Below are 22,066 nucleotides of genomic sequence, written 5' to 3'. Positions count from 1 at the left end.
GATGCATTGAATATTCTATTGCAAACAAATGCTGTTCTCTTGAAGAATCCAAGAAGAATCCTATATATATATATAGTTTCCACAAAAATATTAAGCAAGAATAACTTTTTTTCAACAAAAAAAAGTTATTCTTTTTAACACATTTTTCTGAGCACCAAATCAGCACATTAGAAATATTTCTGAAGGATCATGTCACACTGAAGACTGGAAATAACAATTTATATCCTTCATATAAAATACTTATACACCTAATACTCTTTTGCTTAAAAACAAAGTTGTTTGGTTCAGTTCATGGCTTGAAACTCTTTACTGAAGAATTTTTCTGAGGTTCCTATAGAAGGAAAATGCTTCCAGAACCAAGACTGCTGAAAAAGTGTGCAGTTACTAGTATATTAACAAGATAATATGGCCTTGTTACTGCTGTGAAAGAGTCATTATGTATTTTATAGGAAACAAACGCAGGCATTTGCATATATCTACAACCATAATGTATTAAACCATGTTAAATGTGGCTGTATCTGTTTCAGTTTCTGGATATAAACTGGACGGGACTTACAAATATGCTGGACATCCCTGGAATAAAGTGAGTGACAAACGTGTCAGCCATCACACGCATGCATTATATATAATGTAGTCATGTTATTATGTCAGTTTCATGAAAATGGAAAGTGGATCAGACAGCCTCCCTTTGAAACACATACATGCTGTCACATGACCTATTTTGTATTATGAGGTGGCACAGATAACAGTCTCTCACACAAACATTATGCACGCTCACTCCAGTCTTAGAAATGCTGCTCTTCCTGTCAGACCACATCAGAGGATCCACGGTTACACCCACTTGTGATGGTGATGAGGGGGTCTTAATAATCTGTTTATCTTAAAGGCCGCCCTAGGATCCGCTACCAACAACGTGTGTGTCCAATGTAGAGTTTAATGTGTTTTCCCAGAGGAGTCTCTTGCTTTCTCTCTCTCTCTCTCTCTCTCTCTCTCTCCTTTTATAGTCATATTATAGGCGGAGCTGCTGTTGTGGTTTAGGCGTGGGGAACGAGATCTTGTCCTTTGTTATATTTTCCCTTTCTCGCACACACACATACACACACACCCTCACAGAAGAGTCATATTTCATGCTCAAATCTGCTCAAACATCAGAGCTAAAAATCTATCTCAATACTTTGATCTCTCTATGATGAAGTACATGTTCAAGCTGAAATGCAAAGTAATTGAAAACTAATGCTTTAGTCATTAACATACTGGGGACATAAGAGGTTTCAATGACTATAAATGACAATACTTAAATAAAAACAATACTAATGGAGGACTGCTGGTGGGAAAAATAGAGGAAGCATTATGACGTTATCGTTATCTATACAGTGAAAATGAAAGTTATCAAGCATAAATCACCAAAAATATATAATAAAAGTAGTCCATACAACTTGTGATATATAATAGCCCTTCAAAATATCTTTTGAATATAAAGTTTCAGAAGCTGTATGTATTTATTGATGGGTGGCTGGATAGATTGAGTTTAATGCATTTGACTGATTTATTTTTATATTTAGTTGACATCATCATCATTTATGCTAATCTCTCTCTCTCGCCCACAGCGGTCTTTGTGACAGCATTATTCAGGATATCATATACAGTTACCTTGTGCTGCCAAACAAAATCACTATTCCACTTGTAAATGACACGCAGATTTCCAAACTCCGCTTCCCTATGCCGAAGGTGACACACGCACACATATGCATGCTTCACATACACATGATTACATGTATACATACCCATAATATTTCTATCATATAATGCGTGTGTGTGTGTTTGGTGTAGGGCGTTCTGCGAATTCACTTTCTGGAGGCACAGGACCTGGTAGGGAAGGACACGTTTCTGGGTGGTATGATAAAAGGAAAGTCGGACCCGTATGGCGTCATTCAGCTCGGTAATCAGCTCTTCAGATCCAAAGTCATCAAAGAGTCGTTAAACCCTAAATGGAATGAAGTATATGAGGTAAGGGGCTGATTTGTGAACAAGCGTGACTCTCACTGACATGTTTTTATTTGCTAACTGAGGTGCTTATGTGTGTGTTTTAGGCATTTGTGTACGATCAACCAGGACAGAATGTGGAGATAGAGCTGTATGATGAGGACACCGATAAGGATGATTTTCTGGGAAGGTAATGACTGTGACTGATCTAATCAATCATCAAATAATCACAAGACATCATACTTCAAAACCCCACCTTAAGGATTTTCAGGGTCTGTGTGTCTGTGGTTCAACTATTCACTATGTTTTGTCTTCACAAGGATAGAAATCGTTGACCTTGTGGGGACATTTTGGTCCTCCTGACGAAAACTGCTTATAAATCACACAAAATTATGTTATTTTGAAAATGTAAAAATGCAGGAAGTTTTCTGTGATGGGTAGGTTTAGGGGTAGGGTTATGGTTAGAGGATTGAATATACAGTTTGTGCAGTATAAAAAAATCATGTCTATAGAAAGTCCCCATAAAACATAGAAACCCATTGTGTGTGTGTGTGTGTGTTAATCATCTGTTTCTCCTCCTGTATTCTTTAGTCTTACTATCAACGTAGATGAACTACAGAAGGAACAGAAAGTAGATGAGGTACAAAAAAGCTTTTTTTTTTTTTTCTGGTCTTATTTTGGTCTTACATCTGTTCAGCTTGGTATTTTAAATATCTGAGCTAAAAGTTTGTAAAGGAAAAAAATGCTTAAATGAATAGTTCACTCAAAAATGTAACTTAGCATCATGTACTCAGCTAAATGTTCCAAACCCATATGACTTTCTTCTGTGAAGCACAAATAGTAGATTTTTGAAGAATGTCCTGTCCACTCTTTTCCATATAATGAAAATGAAAGGGAACTGACAAGATGACAAAATACCATAAAAGTATCATAAATGTTGTTCAGAGGATGAGTAAATGACAGCAGAATATTCATTTTTGAGTGAACTATCCCTTTAATAAATGATTATTATAAATTAAAGCCATACCCATGCATTGAACATTGGGGTGGGGGGTGTTATTGCTCTTTTTATTTAAAGGAATTGAATTATTAAAGAATTAAAAGAGCCTTAAGGAAATAAATAAAAAGAAATAAGAATAATAAAAGAAAAAAATAATAAACTATTTGCAAATATTTTTGCACACATTCACCCTTAGCCGTATGTCTAATATGTAAAGAATGCAAAACCTTCTTGTCTCGTCACATTCGGTTATGAATTACATCAATCATGTACATACTAGCATATTTTCAATTCAAAATGATTATTTAAAAAAAAATGTTGAGTAGTTTGCACTACTACATATTACTGTCGGTCGCTGATCATTTCTATATAAAACACTTTTCTGTAAAACGGTTGTCAAATATTAAATGTTTTGCTACTTACGTCTTACCGCTCACTCTTTCACTGAATCTAAAGCATAATGTTGGAATTCACACTCATCTTCTGTGAACAGTAAGCCCCGCCTTCTTTGATTTGATTGGCCATCTCATTCATTCTGACAGTGACGAGCACTGTTAGACCACTGAGGCAGACCAGTCTAAAAAAATGTAACATTTAAAACTTTTTGTTATTCTAACGACAAACAGAGTGGTGCATAATGGAGTGCAGCAGAAAAGCATCAATATTATCAGATATATAGGGCATTTCTATTTGGCCATTTCTAACAATTTGGGGGGACTAGTCACCCTCAATGTCTATGGTGGTTATGGCCCTGTTATAAAGTATAAAGTTTTAAACTTATGTAATAAATGTATTAAAAAATTATTTATATAATAAATCCCCTCACGTGTGTGTGTGTGCTCGTAGTGGTTTGTACTTGATGATACTGCTAAAGGGAAGCTTCACCTGAAGATTGAATGGCTTTCTCTTCTCCCTACACCTGAAAAACTCGATGAGGTAACATAACACTCTCCTTACACACATCATAGTATTATGATATGTTTTTGAAAGAAGCCTTTCAGAAATACAGTAAAAATAAAGTAACAACTGTAATATTTTAAGTGTAATGTAAGTTTTCAATTTTAATATATTTTTAAATGTAATTTATTCCTGTGATGGCAAGCTGAGTTTTGAGCATCATTACTCCAGGCGTCCGTGTCACATGATCCTTCAGAAATCATTCTAATATGATGATTTGGTGTTTAAACATTTTTTATTATTATCAATGTTGAAAACATTGCTTAATATTTTTGTGAAAACCATGATGCATTGTTTTCTATTCTTTAATGAATAGAACATTAAAAAGAACAGTGTTTATTTGAAATAGAATTTTTTGTTACATTATAAATGTATTTACTCTCGCTAATGATCAATTTAATGCATCCTCAAGATCTCAAACTTTTGAACAGTAGTGTATGTACAGAAGATATAGAAAAAATATAATGGATTCAACAAAAGTACAATATGTTTGTTGTTAGAATTTTGTCATAAAATAAAATTTTAAAGTTGAGACTTTGCTTCATATAAGTAACAAAGGACAATGTTTTTTTGCGATTATTGGATGGAGAAGCTCTAATTAAACAGGTTTCAGTCACTGATTTTGGCCTTTCAAAAGCATTTGTAGCTGATATTTTGGTGCATCCCTAGTAACTATATTTAATAAGTTTTGTCTTTTTTTAGAGGAAGATCTCCACAATGTTGATCATATATGCACTGATGAAAGTTTCATGTGATGCTTTTCAGGTTTTAAGCAGCATTAAAGCAACTAAAGGGCAGGCCAATGATGGACTGTCATCTGCATTACTACTGGTGCTACTGGACTCTGCCAAAAATCTGCCAGTGAGTATTAACACACAAACACACACACACACACTATCTTTCTTTCTTGCTTCCTTATTTCTCAATGCTCCACCTTCCCTATTTCATCTGATATCACTTCTACTACACTTTGCCTTTTGTTCTTTCATCCTCTATTTCTTTCTGTTGTCCCGCTCTGATCTGATTTCCTGTCGTTCGGGGTGAAGAGTGTTTTTGAGGGGCACGTGGGCAGTGGGTGTCTGAGAGAGCGCCGCTCTGCCGGGCTGGTGTTCTGTGAGAACACTTCTGCCCTCTACAGGACAATGTTTGTGAGTCACTCTGCTGGCATTTCCATTAGATTGTTCTGCTTGCATTTGACCTGCATTTGGTGCATTAACATCTGGTTGCTTCATTTACAAATGTTTCATAGTTACATCTCAACTTCCCTTTTGCATGTAAAATCTTCCTGTAATGGTGTTCGAACTCTGAGGACTGTTTTGTTTGCATTTGTTTATGCTGTGGTTCATCCTGCAGTATGCTAGTGTTTACCTAGGCCCTGCCTGCATTTTGCATAGATATAAATAGTCTCTGTATTAGAGGTGTTAATGCAGCCAGTTTTGTGTTTGCAGTTGTTTTTCACTTCAAAGGTGAACTTTTTCCTTTAAAGAGGGCATTTGAATATAGAGTGTCAGAGGCAGTTCAGGGAAATATTTTTGACTATGTTCACACAGCAACAGAATGTGGTTTTCACCCCTGTTTAGTGCTAAATGTGGTTATGATGTGGTTATGGGTATATTGCTGATAAAGTTTTCATTGGCCAACGATGATACTGATATCTAGAAATCAGGTTGACAGCTCTCCATTGTACTATTTATGAAAAATTATTAAATAAAAATGCCAAAAAAAGGCACACACATCACAATACCATATGATAACAAAGGAGTCATGCACAAAATTGCTGAAAATAAAATCGTTTACTAAATACATTTCATCAGAATTCACTTTCAAATTATTTGAAATCAGAAAAAGTTTGTTGATGAGGCCACATTTGACAGGTGGAAGTAGTTATTCATCAATACTGATAATCTCAAAATGGACAAAATTAAATGACATGTCCAAACAGTCATTATTCGATCCACTCCTGTCTGCTGTTGTATTTACAGGGCAATTTGAGACTCGCACCTGTTAGTAAATGTGCTTGTGAATCCTGAACATTCACTGTGTGAACGTAGCCTTGGTGATTACATCATGATCGTGTTTGTAACCATAATAAACAGGTGTACAGTTGGGATTGTGTTACTCCAGTAATAATACGTGTGAGGGCAGGGCTGCAAGACAGCTTTTGCATTGAGATACACTACAGTTCAAAAGTATGGGGACTGTATTATTACATATATAAAATATATATATATATTTTATCTTATATTCTATCTTTTTTTTTTTTAGTAGAGTGTCAAATTTGGGAGCATGTTGAATGAAACGGGAGTTACACTTTATTTTAAGGTGTCCTTGTTACAGTGTAATTAATTATACAATTAAGTACTGAGTAATATTAATTAATAACACGTAGTAACTTTAGGGTTAGGAGTATGGTTTGGTTTCAGGTTAGTTGCTTGTTACTGTGCATAATTTACTGTTACTACTGTAGTTAGTACATGTAACAAAGACACTAAAATGAAGTGTTACTGAAACTGGTCTTACTCTGCACTTCACTGTTTGAAATACATAAAAATTAAGTAATGTCACATAAGCAAGAGTGATAACGAGAGTGATATTCTTTTAGACAACAGTTGTATAAGAAATTTAATATTGAATCTATATTGACATAATATTTACAAGTTTGTCTTTGCACAAATTAGTTCAATATTTTCAAACAAAAACAGAATCAACTGTTGCGTTTCGGTGAGCAGCAAGCAAGCCCCAGTGCTATTTTATACACAGATCAGGCATAACATTATGACCACCTTCCTAATATTGTGTTGGTCCCCCTTTTGCTGCCAAAACAGCCCTGACCCGTCGAGGCATGGACTCCACTAGACTCCTGAAGGTGTGCTGTGGTATCCGGCACCAAGATGTTAGCAGCAGATCCTTTAAGTCCTGTAAGTTGTGAGGTGGGGCCTCCATGGATTGGACTTGTTTGTTCAGCACATCCCACAGATGCTCGATTGAATTGAGATCTGGGGAATTTGGAGGCCAAGTCAACACCTCAAACTCCTGAATAAATGGTCTGCAACAACGCTTAGGTAGTTGGTATGTGTCAAAGTAACATGTGTCAGGATCCAAGGTTTCCCAGTAGAACATTGCCCAAAGCATCACACTGCCTCCACTGGCTTGCCTTTTTCCCATAGTGCATCCTGGTGCCATGTGTTCCCCAGGTGAACAACGCACCCGGCATCCACGTGACGCAAAAGAAAACATGATTCATCAGACCAGGCCACCTTCTTCCACTGCTCCGTGGTCCAGTTCTGAAGCTAACGTGCCCACTGGTGGTGCTTTTGGCGGTGGACAGGGGTCAGCATGGGCACCCTGACTGGTCTGCGGCTTTGCAGCCCCATACGCAAAACTGTGTATTCTGACACCTTTCTTTCAGAACCAGCATTAACTTCTTGAGCAATTTAAGCTACAGTATCTGGTCTGTTAGATCGGACCACAAGGGCCAGCTTTCGCTCCACATGTGCATCAATGAGCCTTTGCTGCCAATGAGCCTGTCGCCGGTTCATCACTGTTCCTTCCTTGAACCACTTGATAAATACTGACCACTACAGACCAGGAACACCCCACAAGAGCTGCAGTTTTGGAGATGCTCTGACCCAGTCGTCTAGCCATCACAATTTGGCCCTTTGCTCAAATCCTTACACTTGCTCATTTTTCCTGCTTCTAACACATCAACTTTGAGCACAAAATGTTCACTTGCTGCCTAATATATCGCACCCACTAACAGGTGCTGTGATGAAGAGATAATCAGTGTTATTCACTTCACCTGTCAGTGGTCATAATGTTATGCCTGATCGATCGGTGTATGACATCAGCACGCTTAGCCAATCAAGTTCAATAAATAACTGTTGTATAATCGTAGCTGTGTCGGCTCATGCCTCATTTTATCATCTTCATCTGTGACTGAGAGTGTTCAAGTAAATTAAGGCATCCTGTATGTGGTATTACGTTTCTGCAATCAGATTTGTTGCGGGTTGATTTTCAGTGAAGTGTGGTTTGGACTGTTTCTCTTTGGATTGCCTTATCTATATTTCTCTTTCATTCTTCCTTCATCACTGTCTTTGACATCTGAACTGTGTCCTCTCTTGTACCCACTCTCCAGACATCACTAGTCAGATAAATGAATAAACCCTGTCCGTGCTGCTGTGTTTTGCTAGGACTGTTTCAACATTTGAACAATCTTACAGATAAAAGACAAAGAGGCCTCTTCTTTTCTCATTGTCATCAAGTTAACCATGCATTAATACTGTAACCATCATTCATTTTGTTGTGTTTGAATGTGTGTCTTGTGTGTTTTGTGCAATTATGAATTTAACTCTGCATGCCATCCTCCTAATAATCCTGCCTGTATTTGTATTTGTTTGTGTGTGCGCGTGTGTCATGTCCTTTTCTGCTTGGGGAAATAAGCGCAATCCTTTAGAATTCAACAATGCAGGTCTGAAGAAGGGTACGGTCAATAAAGCGATAAAGGTAACACAACCAGTTTTCTCACAATTTACACACACATACACAAAGAAAGTTGTAGAAAGACCTCACAAGGTGACTGTGTAAGATGATCTGTCTGCAGCAGGTACCGTGTGTGCTGTCTGTGCGCTTCGATTAACCGCATGCAGACCTGCGTGTGCGTCTGACAGTCTGAAACTCACTGAATTCAGACAGTAACAGGCTCTCTGTATGCCACAGACGCTTTTTCACTTGTGTAAATCTCAGCCAGCTTTCCAATCTCATTTTCCCAGTTCTGAATTGACTGCATTTGATTCAAGCAATTTATGAATCAAACGTATACACACATGATCTTACATAAATGCAACATATAAGACCATGCTTTAATCCAAGTCCTGATATTTATATAGAAAATGCCATTCATAAGGGAAAATTGCTTATTTTTTTTTATTTTAATTTAAGATAATATTGGAATGTTTTCATATTTAATGAAATATTTCAAATTCAGTGTCCACCACATCTGTGGCATGCTGTTGATTATCGCGGTCAATAATTTTGATTCATCTTGCAGTTTGTAAAATCAAAAAGGAAACATGAAAAAGCAAAAAAAAGCACAAAAAAAAAAAGAAACGTTTTGTATTTTTCTTAACTAAAGCAATCAGTAAAAAAATACTTGTTGCTTGATTTTAAAGGTGCCCTAGAACTTTTTTAAAAAGATGTAATGTAAGTCTAAGGTGTCCCCTGAATGTGTCTGTGAAGTTTCAGCTCAAAATACCCCATAGATTTTTTTTAATTAATTTTTTTAACTGCTTATTTTGGGGCATCATTATAAATGAGCCGATTCAGGGCTGCGGCCCCTTTAAATCTCGTTCTCCACGCCCACGGAGCTCGCGCTTGCCTTGAACAGTGCATAAACAAAGTTTACACAGCTAACATAACCCTCAAATTGATCTTTACAAAGTGTTCGTCATGCATGCGTCGGATTATGTGAGTATTGTATACTGTTATATTGTTTACATTTGATTCTGAATGAGTTTGAGGCGGTGCTCCGTGGCTAACGGCTAATGCTACACTGTTGGAGAGATTTATAAAGAATGAAGTTGTGTTTATGCATTATACAGACTGCAAGTGTTTAATAATGAAAATAGCGACGGCTCTCTTGTCTCCGTGAATACAGTAAGAAACGATGGTAACTTTAACCACATTTAACAGTACATTAGCAACATGGTAACGAAACATTTAGAAAGACAATTTACAAATATCACTAAAAATATCATGTTATCATGGATCATGTCAGTTATTATTGCTCCATCTGCCATTTTTCGCTATTGTTCTTGCTTGCTTACCTAGTCTGATGATTCAGCTGTGCACATCCAGATGATACTGCCCTTGTCTAATGCCTTTCATAATGTTGGGAACATGGGCTGGCATATGCAAATATTGGGGGCGTATATATTAATGATCCCGACTGTTACGTAACAGTCTGTGTTATGTTGAGATTCGCCTGTTCTTCGGAGGTCTTTTAAACAAATGAGATTTATATAAGAAAGAGGAAACAATGGAGTTTGAGACTCACTGTATTTCATTTCCATCTACAGAACTCTTGATATTTGACTATTCCAAGATAAATTCAATTTTTCATTCGAGGGCACCTTTAAATTGTCCCCTTTTTTAAGAACTAGAATGTGCAAGTACATTAGCTTGAACAGACGAAAAAAATGTTTTCTTTCTTTTTTTTTTCAAATCATGGGTTGAGCTAAATTTTCAAAATTGTTGTCAGATTTTAGTGTTGATACGAAAAACGCTATTCAAATGTAATTTGACAATAAGTCTCATGCTAACACGTAATGTTTAAATGTTATTGTTATACTTCCAGAATGATGTAATAATCACATATATTAAACATTTATTCATGACTTAAATGTCTATATGAATTAAAATGTCTTAAAAGTAAACTTAAATGTCGATTGACAGCAAGCCACAGGTGTGGTTCATATAAACTCCCTAGACAAGGGTAAATATGATATGTTTACTAAGCATAATTTCAAGTCATTATTGGGTAAATATGTATTCTGGATTGTTACATATTTGAGATGATACTTTGATTTAAATCATATTGTTCTTTGCTTTAGTAAGTGCAGTTGATATAAAGGTTGATATGGTATTGGTATGTGTTTAAATGTGGAAGGGTTGTTAATAAACATTTGTATATTCTCCAGTCCGGTAAAAAGGTCACCAGTGTGCCCAGTCCATTCGTCCAGTTTACTGTGGGACACAAATCCTTTGAGAGCAAGGTAAACACACAAGTGATTTCTCTTTATTTTGTTTAATTTTATTTTATTCGCTTTGCCTTTATTTTCTGAGGTGCATATTGTGTTGTTATTACATGTACAAATTTAAGCATGAAAAATAGTTTGAAGCTCATTGAAATGGATTTGCATAAAAAGAGATAGATAAAGGTTTCTTAAGTCAGACTTTACTGTGACTTTGTAAGATGGTAAAATAATTCCAGGATCAGAGCCTTTGTGTTTTCACTTTTGTTAAATATTTAATTGTTAAATGTTTTACATTCCATTCTCATTACAGACACGATTTAAAACGAACGAGCCAGTTTGGGAGGAGTCCTTCACATTCCTGATCCACAATCCAAAGTGTCAAGAACTTGAAGTCGAGGTAAAGCACAAACAGACACTCCTACACATGGGGTGTTGTGGCTTAGTGGTCACACATTTGGGCTGGTATATATAAATAAATTTTATATATTAGAGATCAACTAATTTCATTAACATTAAAAAGGAATTTTGCAACCAACTAGTCTAAACCTCCCCCTGCCCCCTGAGGACAGCCTGTATATGTGATCTATTTGAAATAGGCTACTTGATCTATGAACAGGCAATTCCCATACTGAATGCTGCTAAAAATAGGTCAGATACATGCAATGTGCTTGACTTGCATTATGATCATTTTATATTAAACTTCAGCATTCACTTAAGCAACATTAATCATTATAGACATATTTATTCAAATCAACTCAATCAATAGGCGGCGCAGGACCAATAAGTTCAAACCTAATAGCCTATTATAAACAAATATACTCAAGTTAGTCTACATAAGTCAGCACGATAAGGCATTGTTGTTCATTACCACGGTGTGTCCAGGTTTGAATGTGCTTCTCATGTATGAAAAGTATCTGTACACATGACGGGCGGCAAAATCACAAGAAAAACTTGACAACTATTCATTATTTAAGCATATAGTCTTCATAAGGATGTTGATATAGCAACTGTTCAAGCATCAAGTAAGTTTCATTCGTAATGTTTCTCCTTTAATCTGATATAAAATTTCATACCTCATTGTCCCTCACAGACATTGACATTATAACATGCCTATAAGCAAGCTTAATTGTTAAATGCTAGTTTGACATGAGTTTTGTGTAGGCTGTCAAAATACTCCCTCACCTTGCTCATCTTCTGAGTGGACATTTCTCTGAACATGCCGTGAGCGCCACAGAGAAAACTGGAAGTTGCAGTGCTTAACACACATTTCTCTCACATTCTGATGTTTTGTGTGTGTGCAGGTAAAGGATGACAAACACGAGTGTTCCCTAGGGACGGTTTCTCTTCCTCTGTCTAAGCTGCTGCAGGAGGATCAGATGACTATCAGTCAGCGATTTCCTCTCAAGAACTCAGGATCTGGTGCTACACTCAAGATGAAGATGGCACTTAGGGTAAAACGCACATCTCACACACACTAAAATAAAATAACTGAAAGGAAAACTTAGAGAAACAAAACTAAAAACAATAGTTGACGCACTAACTGAAATAAAAATAACAAAAATAAAGATTATATATATATATATATATATATTTTATATATATATATATATATATATATATATATATATATATATATATATATATATATATATATATATATATATATATATATATATTTTATATATATATATATATTTTATATATATATATATATAATATATATATATATATATATATATATATATATATATATATATATATATATATATATATATATAAATCCATATATATTTATCTATATAAATACATATATATATATATATATATATATATATATATTTTTATATATATCTATATATAAAAATGAAATAAAATGATTCATTATTAAAATACAAATCTTTTTACCTAAATGTCTAAATTACTCTTGGTATTGATGGTTTGAAGTAAATTGTACTAAAAATGTAAAACCTATCAGGTTTTGTAAATCTCAATTTTAAAGGTCTTACGTATTTTACATGTAAATAGCTCTAAAATGTTCTGTAGATTCAAATTGAAAAAACAAATTGAAACTAAAATGAATATAAAACAAAATAGGAATATGTCCTTTAAATACTATAAAAAACTAAACTGGAAGTTTTTAAACTGAAATTTTTACTTCATTTTTTTTAGCACTTTTTAACAATATATATTGTCTCAAAGCAGCTTCAACAAAAAATTGTGCCTTAAAGAGGACATATTATACTTATATATTTCTCCATATCAGTAAGCAGTGTTTCTGAACTCTCTGAAACACATCTATTGTAGTCTTCCCTTTTCTTCCCTTTTCTTACATGTCACAATATTCCTCATTTAAATAATTCCAGCCCAAGGCATACGTAAAAAAAGGGAGGATTTTAAAGCCCAACAATCAGAGCACATTGCACTTTTCGGAAGGAGGGGCTTCATAGAGACTGGAACTAAACAGAGCATTTCTGACAGACTGGGAAGATAGGTGCTGCAACAATGTAAAATATGTGAAACATAAGGGTTTTTTTTTTAACATTCAATCATGAAATCCTATTCTAGTAGACCCAAGACTTTGTAGAGCTAGTATTCTAGTAGATTTTGAAACACAAAGTCTTGATCAAGACCAAGGGAGCAAGCTAAACATGACTGTCAAAGAAATAAACAAATGAACCTTGGCCTGTACTGTGTGTCCATGTAAACTGGATGTGCTGAAAACACCGTAAAAGAAAAACGGCATGAACCAAGGCATATCCGTATGTTTTAATTTCAGATTCTCTCTGTGGAAAAGTTGGCTGTGTCGGATCAGCCGTCCTCAGTTCAGATCCGTCGCCCCAGCTCCAGCGTGACCCCCAGCCCCTCCCCTCAGCGGCCCAATGTTTCAGAGCCCACCCCGGCATCCAAAGCCCAGCAGCCCACCCCTACACCCAGGACCCAACCAACCCCAACACCCTCTCCACGAGTGGAACCCTTAATGGACAACAGGCCATCGGAGGACTCATCTAGCCGTCTGGCTAAATCAGGGCGGAGCACATCTAACCTAGCCATTTCTGGCTCTCTGCTAAACCTGAACAACAAAGAGCCGACACCCAGCATAGCATCTGACATCTCCAATCCCAGCACCGCCCAGGAGCTCCAGAGGACAATACAACAATTACAGAAGTATGTTTTAACATTTTTAACATATTTTGAGTAGGGATGCACAGATTTATCAGCCAATAATCAGTAACAAACAATAAAAGCAATTATTTTCACTATTGACCGATTATTTAAAAACAGCTGATGATCAGGGATGATTATATTCTGCCAATCAAAAGGGGGCGGAAAACATGTCAGACTGCCACTCGTGCTTTGTGTGGGGGGAAAAAAAATCTTGTGTTAAAGGTACAATTGTAAGAATTTTGCAGTAAAATATCCAAAAAACACTAGGCCAGTGTTATATATTTTGTGTCACTTAAGTACTTAAAATATCCCAAATGTTTCCAACTATTTGTAAATTTTGAGAAAATTGCAATTTTAACCAATTTTACCCTCATTTTCCGATTTTATTTTGTAGAAACCATGGAAACACCAAAGACCCTTTAATATATTACACATTTTAATAGACAACGGAACAACTGTTTTGATGTATATTTATAGACAGAAAACTAATTATTGTTATATAGCTCAACATGTTTAGTCTAAATCTAAGTTTTTTAATTTTTTTGCGAGTACCATGCTTTACCATGCCTCAGAGAAAAACACTATTTTGTCAAGTAGCTAACATAACATAATCCGATGCAGATTTATTTTTAGTAATAGTAACACAGAATTTACTCTATGATACAATATGTTTTAAAATGAATTGCTTGCCATTTATCAACACAAGCCATCCAATGTTTAATATGATATTCTAAAATCGATCTAGCTTACTACAGTGTGCAACAAGTGTCTCACAGCAGCCGCCGAGCGAACGCATAGAGTAACGTTAAAACATTTTCAACACACTCAAATGCATCTAATAAGACCACATTCTGCTCTCAAACTTGACGTCATCAAGCTACACCTGTTTTGAATAGGCCTCTAGCGACCTCTAGCGGACATAAAATATTACATATTACACCTTTAAATTTAACATGAAGATAATATATTATTAACATTGTAAAAAATTGTGACTTTAAAGCAGGCTCTATTTGATCCTATGAATCACCTGTAGTTTAAGGCAGGGTTGCCAGGTCCATTGTTTTTCACCTCCCATCCAATAATCACAAAGAGCTTTGTGCTTTGATATTTCTGATAAGAAAAAAGTCTCAGGTTTCAAAGTCACAAAACGCAAACAATAAATGGCATTTTGACACTATTAAATGTGTCATGACAGATTGCTGTAGTGAGTCTTTTGTTCGACATTAATACAAGTTCTATCATGAAAAAATGCCTTTTAAACACGTGCATTAACCTCAAAAGGTATGTTGAAAGATGCAGTACAATTTACTGAAATGAATCATGTCTCATGTAAATGCTCAATCAGTGCTTCAGCCATGGAAAGACATCAGTAAAACAGCTTGTGAACAATGTCACATAACGTTGCATTTACCTAAGTGAAGTTATCCAGTGTTCACAGTTATTTAGCAATAAAAAACTAGAAAGGAGCTGTTAATTATATATGTATGTTTGAATACATTTGTCATAAAGACAAGTGTTTATGTGCAACTGCGTTGTATACAAATATTAATTATTGTAATTATTATTATATCTGAAAATAAATAGCAGTTGAATATAATCATTTGGCTTTGTTAATTGTAACCACTAATATAACAATAATGCACCAAATGAGAGGGTTTCTTGTATAGTTTACAGCATTAGTTGAGAGAGATTTTTTTCTTTAAGAAAATCAAACTATTGTATCGGCAGATATCATTCTGAATAATTGGCATCAATTATTATCAGTATCGACTGAGAAATTTAGTATCGGTGCATCTCTAATTTTGACCTTTCTGTCTGGGTTCAGTGGAGGATATGCATTCATGTTTTCATGAGATGGCAACTCCACAACTACAGTTTAATCAGTCTGTGTGTTTACAGTGGCGCCTCACCTGGTTTCGCTCCATTGGGGGAAATTCAGTTAACCATCAGGCATAGTGCCCAAAGAAACAAACTAATTGTCGTGGTGCACAGCTGCAGGTAAGTTACATTTGACTTTTGATGCATCTGAATTGTCAGTGCTTCTGAAAGACATTTTTAATATGAAAGTATTCATATTTCTGTGTTTGTTTGTGTGTGTGTTTTGTAGAAATCTCATCTCTTCTACTGAAAGCGGTTCTGATCCATACGTCCGTTTGTATTTGCTGCCTGATAAACGCCGTTCTGGACGCAGAAAAACAAACACGATGAAGAAAACGGTGAACCCGATCTACGATCAAACGTCAGTTTCTTTCTCCCCCCAGATTTTTCCTCTTCCATTCTGCTCTCGCATTTCTATAAATCAATTCTAATTTTGTATCAAAACAGTTTGTGCTGTTTTTAAAGTGTCTGTTTGTGCGTGCACGTGTGTTTGTGTAGGTTTGAATTCAGCGTGTCACTTGTGGAGTTGCACAGAAGAACTCTAGATGTGGCCGTGAAGAATGGAGGAGGAATCCTGTCAAAACACAGAGGGCTGCTGGGAAAGGTGACATCAGTCCCATTAATAACATCAAAAATAACATCCCTCACACCATTTATGCTATAAATAGTAGGGGTGTGACGAGATTTCTCGTCGAGGTGAAAAGCTGTCTCGTGATATTGCCATGACGGAGCGTGAGGGTGAAATTAGCATAAAATATGCTAATTTACATTACATTATGGTGCCCACCGGGGTACCTCCACTGTCGTTTTGCTTTTTTTATAGAAATAAAAAACATTAAATTCAGTTGGATAATGGTCAAAAATACATCAAAATGAATTTTAAAATAAAATACCAAATACCTTAATTTTAAATGTATCAGAATGAACTACAAAATACAGCAGCCACACCATGTATCAAAATAAACTACTGTATTTTTGTATTTTAAAAATACTAAAAAATACTTTTTCAAGGGAGCATGAAATTTCTTCGCAAACCTTCCATCAACTGGCCTTTCAAGAGGGTTTGCACTTGCAAATCTGTTAGTAAATCTGGTCCTAAGTCTTTTTGTTTGAACCTTGTCTTCTTGATTTTTTTGCGAGTACCATGTTTTACCATGACTAATATCGATCTAGCTTACTGCAGTGTGCAACAAGTGTTTCATAGCAGCCGCCGAGTGAACGCACAGAGTAGCACTATACCAACTTTCAACACACAAATGTATCTAATATGATAAACAGCACTGCTTTACCATATGTGCACATGACCGAAAGAAGCGGAAACAGCAACTGTGGCATAATAAAAGATCCGCTGCTGCTCGTCTCTCATTAGCAATCGCTCCAGCGGCCTCGTCACTGCTCTCACAGCACTCGGCCATGCTCTGCTTGCAGTAACTTTAATAATCTCATCCATGAACATGATTTCTGTGATCTGTCCCGATTCTTTTCCACCGGCTGTAGACGTGAAGACAACGCCTCCCATTAATTCCGTGAAATCAAGGTGTCAACTCCTTTGTTTTGAATGAGCAATCTCTAGCGGCGGAAATTTCGATAAAATATTTACATATCCCTGTGATCTCGCAGATGAAGGTTAGTTTTAAAGTAACCAACAGTTTAATGTTTGCGAATGACTCATAATTGTATCCTAATTTATTTACTTGGTGTTTGGTAAAGAAAGGCCTACTTTGCATCAACAACACTGACTCAAACAAGTCATTTATAAGAAGACAACTGATAGCACTTGCATTCATAGCAACTACTTTCTAACTAATTAATCATTTGATTGTTAATCATAATTAAAGGGGGAGGCTGCTGCTCGGTATAATAGTTTTCAAACTATTTAGCCTAGGCTACCAAAACAAACACCAAAGCTTAACATGAACTGTTAAAAATTATAGCAATTCATGCTAAAAATTGATGGAAAGCTGGCAGTCTACACGTTTCTTGACCATCTTCTTCCATATGGATCAATTTTCTGTTCTGATCTCAACAAGTCTCTGCAAACTATTGAGTAGGCACCAATCAGAGGCCACAATTATATGATGTCATCATGTAGACTTCTTACAAAGTATTTTACAGTATTTTAAAAATACAAAACACTAAAGTATTTTGATTCAAAATAAGAAGCCATTTTCATCAACCCTATCAAATACAAATTATTTGAAATACGTATTTGAAATACATGTATTATAAATACTGCCCATCCCTGATAACGGTCGTTTCAATTGTAAACTATTGTAAATGTCTGAGAGTAAGGTGAGATGATTGACAAGACCATGGCGGAGGATTCATTGCGCAACAGAGCCTAAGCTTCTGATGAATATCTTATCTTGTAGAATGCGCGCTCAGCACCTTCGCTCCCTATACACAAAGTATGTGTGATTGCGAATTTGAAAGCAAAAGTAAAACGCGAGCTCCCTGATGTGCGCAAATTAGGCTACATACAATAGCCTGTCTCCTAATATCAAACCTGTTTTAGGTTGGACTGTGTAGTTGTGACCACCTCTTAGTTCTGGTCTCTTTTGGTCTCTGTTTGCACTTTGAATATTGAGAGAGCACTTTTGATTATGGTTGCACTTATTGTTTGCACTGTTATTTATTTTTGTTATTTATACTGTTTATTTATTTATTTATTTATTTATTTATTTATTTATTTATTTATTTATTTATTTATTTTTTATTTTTTATTTCCTATTTCTAATTTGTGGAAAGGATATCACACACAGCCTCAATCAGAAGTTCTGGAAGTGTCTCGTCACACCCCTAATAAATAACCTCCCAAACAGTGTTCATAACATTCAGCTTGCATTCACAAAACACTTTATAATTTAAAACAATGTATATTATTGAATATTCTTTTCTAGTTTGTTGTTGCGCCTCAAGAACAAATTACTCTTGTATAACATTTGGATTGTGTGTGTTTCTCAGGTGTTAGTTGACTTGACTTCTGAGGATATATCAAAGAGCTCAACGCAATGGTAAAATGTTTTATATAATTTACAAAGATTACGCACTTAAGTCATATGAATATGATGATATTGGTTATTGTATTGAAGTAATATGAATATTGGATATTCACTACATATAACTGCACTTTACAAAAATTATTTACAATTTAACCCTCTGATGCACAGTGTGCCATATTTAAATATCTCTGAAAATGCATCATTTTATGGATAAAATTATGATTATTATAATAATGATAATACTGTTGTTTTAAAAGAAACATTAAAACAGAGTAGTATTTTTATTTACTTTTTGTTTTAATATTTCATGCTTCAAAAGGTCAAATACTACTATATTTGTTCACATTAAAACGAGAATGAGATGTAAAAATCTTCTAAATTTTGTATAAAAAGGCTACATTTTCTCTATGCAAAAGTGTGTATATATATTTTATTTATTATTATTATTTAGATTTTTTTTTTAAGTATGACCCATGCCATTTTTTGCAAAAATGCCACAGTAAAATAAATGGCATGAATATCATTAATATTTAGCAAAATCGCATAAACATGACGCCAGAAAATCTTATATGAATATGTGTGTGTTTGTCAGGTATGAGCTTTCAGTGGACGGACTGAAGCGATCATCCCCTTAATCAAGGGAACCAACCCCATACTGCCGACACACATTAAAAATACTACAAATCCCTACAAGACTCCAAACCTCAGCCATATTTAAGTCATCTGTTTAAGCCTTTGGGCAAAATTTGTACTTGTTGGTTCTTCAGTTTTAATCACTTTTAACAGATTGTAAAAGAAAAAACTCTATTGATGTCATGTGCACTGACTTAGCAAGAGTGAATGAGAGAGTGAAAGAGAATGAGAGTGTTTAGAGATTTTTAAAGGGATACGGTTCAGCAGCATCTGTTGGATTGGTTAGTTGTTTACGCATTAAGACTTTTAAACCAAGAGTGGCAAACTCTTGACAACACCCACCATTCACACATTAATGGTGGAGAGATTATATATGATCAGACTGTAAATAAATATACATGGAATATTAAAAAAGGAATTCTAGTATTTGGAAAAGTTTAATAAATATTAACCTAAGAGTTCTTGTTAAACAAGCACTGAACTCACGCTTGCTTTGAAAGTGTTATAATCTCTGTTAATGTCTACAGATGACAAACCTACCAAAGAAGTACTTTGCTCATTATAAAGTGTGTGAGTGTGTGGTTAAACCAAAAAAATGCACCTAAATGTTTTGCACACCCAAGTGTTCATATATGTATGTGTTTATATGTTCTCTGGTTCAGCGTTCACCATCACAGCACTAGCTGTCAGTGCTTAAACATGCATGGGCAGCTGGAGTGTCACGTGATCTTGCATATCTAACGCTGTCATATCTCTAAATCTTGTTTGGCTTTTCTATAGTTCTCAGTCACATGTTCACTCCTTTTCCAAAAACACTTGTTCACCTCTCACCCGCCTCATCCCAGCCGTGCTTCCTTCATCATCTGCATCTCAGAGTTATATAAAATGTCTGATCTTAAGTGAAGGTTGTGGTTTCATCTACTGCAGTGTCACTGAGCTGAGCTTATGTTATGCAGATGGTCAAACCTCAAACTGTTTTGATTTTATTTCTGTCAGCAAGAATGTGTTTTTATTATATAAATTATTGTGTATATTATGGAAGATTTTATTATGCTTATTATTATGATTAATACTTATCACAAAAAGCAAACGTATGCAGTCAGAGCACTCTGTGCTGAGCTTGCCTTATTGATGTATATATATTTCCTGTGCCTTATGACCAACAATATACTTACCTTAGAGGATATTTGGCATCAGATCTAGGATTGCAAAGTCTCTGTATTTGATGATGTCCACCATTTTCTTTTAATAAACAATTTCTTCTGTACCGTTAAATGTCCTGTTGGGGGTGATGGTGGGGAGTATGTCATCTACAGTCTGTCACATTTTAAACACAAATGCAGTCAAGATGTCACCATGAACTTTTGGAAAATTATATTTTAAAGAGCTAATTTTATAAACATTTTAAAGGGTTAGTTCACCCAAAAATGAAAATAATGTCATTTATTACTCCCTCTCATATCGTACACCCGTAAACTTTGTTAATCTTCGGAACACAAATTAAGATATTTTTGTTGAAATCCGATGGCTCCGTGAGGCCTTCATAGGGAGCAATGACACTTCCTCTCTCAAGATTCATAAAGGTACTAAAAGCATATCTAAATCAGTTCATGTGAGTACAGTGGTTCAATATTAATATTATAAAGCCACAAGAATATTTTTGGTGCGCCAAAACAATATAGTTTATATAGTGATGGGCGATTTCAAAACACTGCTTCAGAAAGCATCGGAGCATAATGAATCAGTGTGACGAATCTGCTGTTCGGAGCACCAAAGTCACATGATTTCAGCAGCTTGGCGGGTTTGACCCCCGCGATCTGATTCATGATTCGATACACTGATTCATTTATGCTCCGATGCTTTCTGAAGCAGTGTTTTAAATCGGTCATCACTATATAAGTTGTTATTGTGATATACTTATATAGTTGCACCAAAAATAATCTCGTCGCTTTATAATATTAATATTGAACCACTGTATTCACATGAACTGATTTAAATATGTTTTTAGTACCTTTATGGATCTTGTCAGAGGAAGTGTCATTGCTCACTATGTAGGCCTCACGGAGCCATCGGATTTCAACTAAAATATCTTAATTTGTGTTTAAAAAATTAACAAAGGTCTTACGGGTCTGGAACGGCATGAGGGTGAGTAATAAATGACAGAATTTTAATTTGTGAAACAAACCCTTTAAATTTGCCATTTTCATTTTACTTCGTTTTAGTGATTTTGTTTTGTGTTTTTGTCATTTTTATTAGTTTTTTAGTTTTAGTATATTTTAAGAGGTTTTTATTATTTTTTTATTTCAGTTCTGGTTGTTTTAGTATGGAAACTATCTGCAATAATGCAGTGGTAAAATGTGTAATTTTATATTTTATTTCACATATGGTGTCAACTTTAGATAAAAATATGTAACCTTTGTGTGTATTTGTTTTCGTTTTCCTGGTAAGCCCTAAGTCATTACAACAAAGATAGTAATACCAGTCATTTTTTTGCTTCCCATGAGGAAAGGAGCTTATAAATCATAATAAGTTTTTTAAAAAATATACAAATGCAGAAAGTTTCGTGTGAGGGTTGAGTTTAGAGGTAGTGTTAGGTTTAGTGGATAAAATACACAGTTTGTACAGTATAAAAATCATGACTGTGAAAAATCTTCATAAAACATGGAAAACCAACGTGTGTTTGTGTGTGTGTACAA

The 22,066-nt window shown here is 35.2% G+C and overlaps 1 protein-coding gene across 3 annotated transcripts in view; it reads left to right on the top strand.

Annotated features, from left to right (window-relative positions):
- Nucleotides 1–20,932, top strand: part of esyt2a (extended synaptotagmin-like protein 2a) — a 39,840-nt gene extending 18,908 nt beyond the window's left edge. The window contains exons 7-23 of one of the 3 annotated variants that reach the window (XM_067363911.1): nt 528–583; nt 1,608–1,728; nt 1,831–2,007; nt 2,091–2,173; nt 2,575–2,623; nt 3,830–3,919; nt 4,706–4,801; nt 4,987–5,088; nt 10,636–10,710; nt 11,003–11,089; nt 11,994–12,143; nt 13,469–13,857; nt 15,757–15,855; nt 15,965–16,096; nt 16,234–16,339; nt 18,700–18,749; nt 19,330–20,932. In XM_067363911.1, coding sequence (XP_067220012.1) covers nt 528–583; nt 1,608–1,728; nt 1,831–2,007; nt 2,091–2,173; nt 2,575–2,623; nt 3,830–3,919; nt 4,706–4,801; nt 4,987–5,088; nt 10,636–10,710; nt 11,003–11,089; nt 11,994–12,143; nt 13,469–13,857; nt 15,757–15,855; nt 15,965–16,096; nt 16,234–16,339; nt 18,700–18,749; nt 19,330–19,372 — 1,905 coding nt within the window. In that variant the 3' untranslated portion in view covers nt 19,373–20,932. Of the gene's footprint in view, nt 1–527; nt 584–1,607; nt 1,729–1,830; nt 2,008–2,090; nt 2,174–2,574; nt 2,624–3,829; nt 3,920–4,705; nt 4,802–4,986; nt 5,089–8,380; nt 8,444–10,635; nt 10,711–11,002; nt 11,090–11,993; nt 12,144–13,468; nt 13,858–15,756; nt 15,856–15,964; nt 16,097–16,233; nt 16,340–18,699; nt 18,750–19,329 lie in introns of all 3 variants that reach the window. The other 2 variants (XM_067363912.1, XM_067363913.1) reach the window with 2 other exon arrangements.
- Nucleotides 20,933–22,066: the final 1,134 nt, after the last annotated feature.

Source organism: Chanodichthys erythropterus, chromosome 16 (assembly GCF_024489055.1).
Source record: "Chanodichthys erythropterus isolate Z2021 chromosome 16, ASM2448905v1, whole genome shotgun sequence".
NCBI lineage: Eukaryota > Metazoa > Chordata > Actinopteri > Cypriniformes > Xenocyprididae > Chanodichthys > Chanodichthys erythropterus.
The sequence above is the reverse complement of the archived record's forward strand: the minus strand, read 5'-3'. Positions and strand labels throughout refer to the sequence as shown.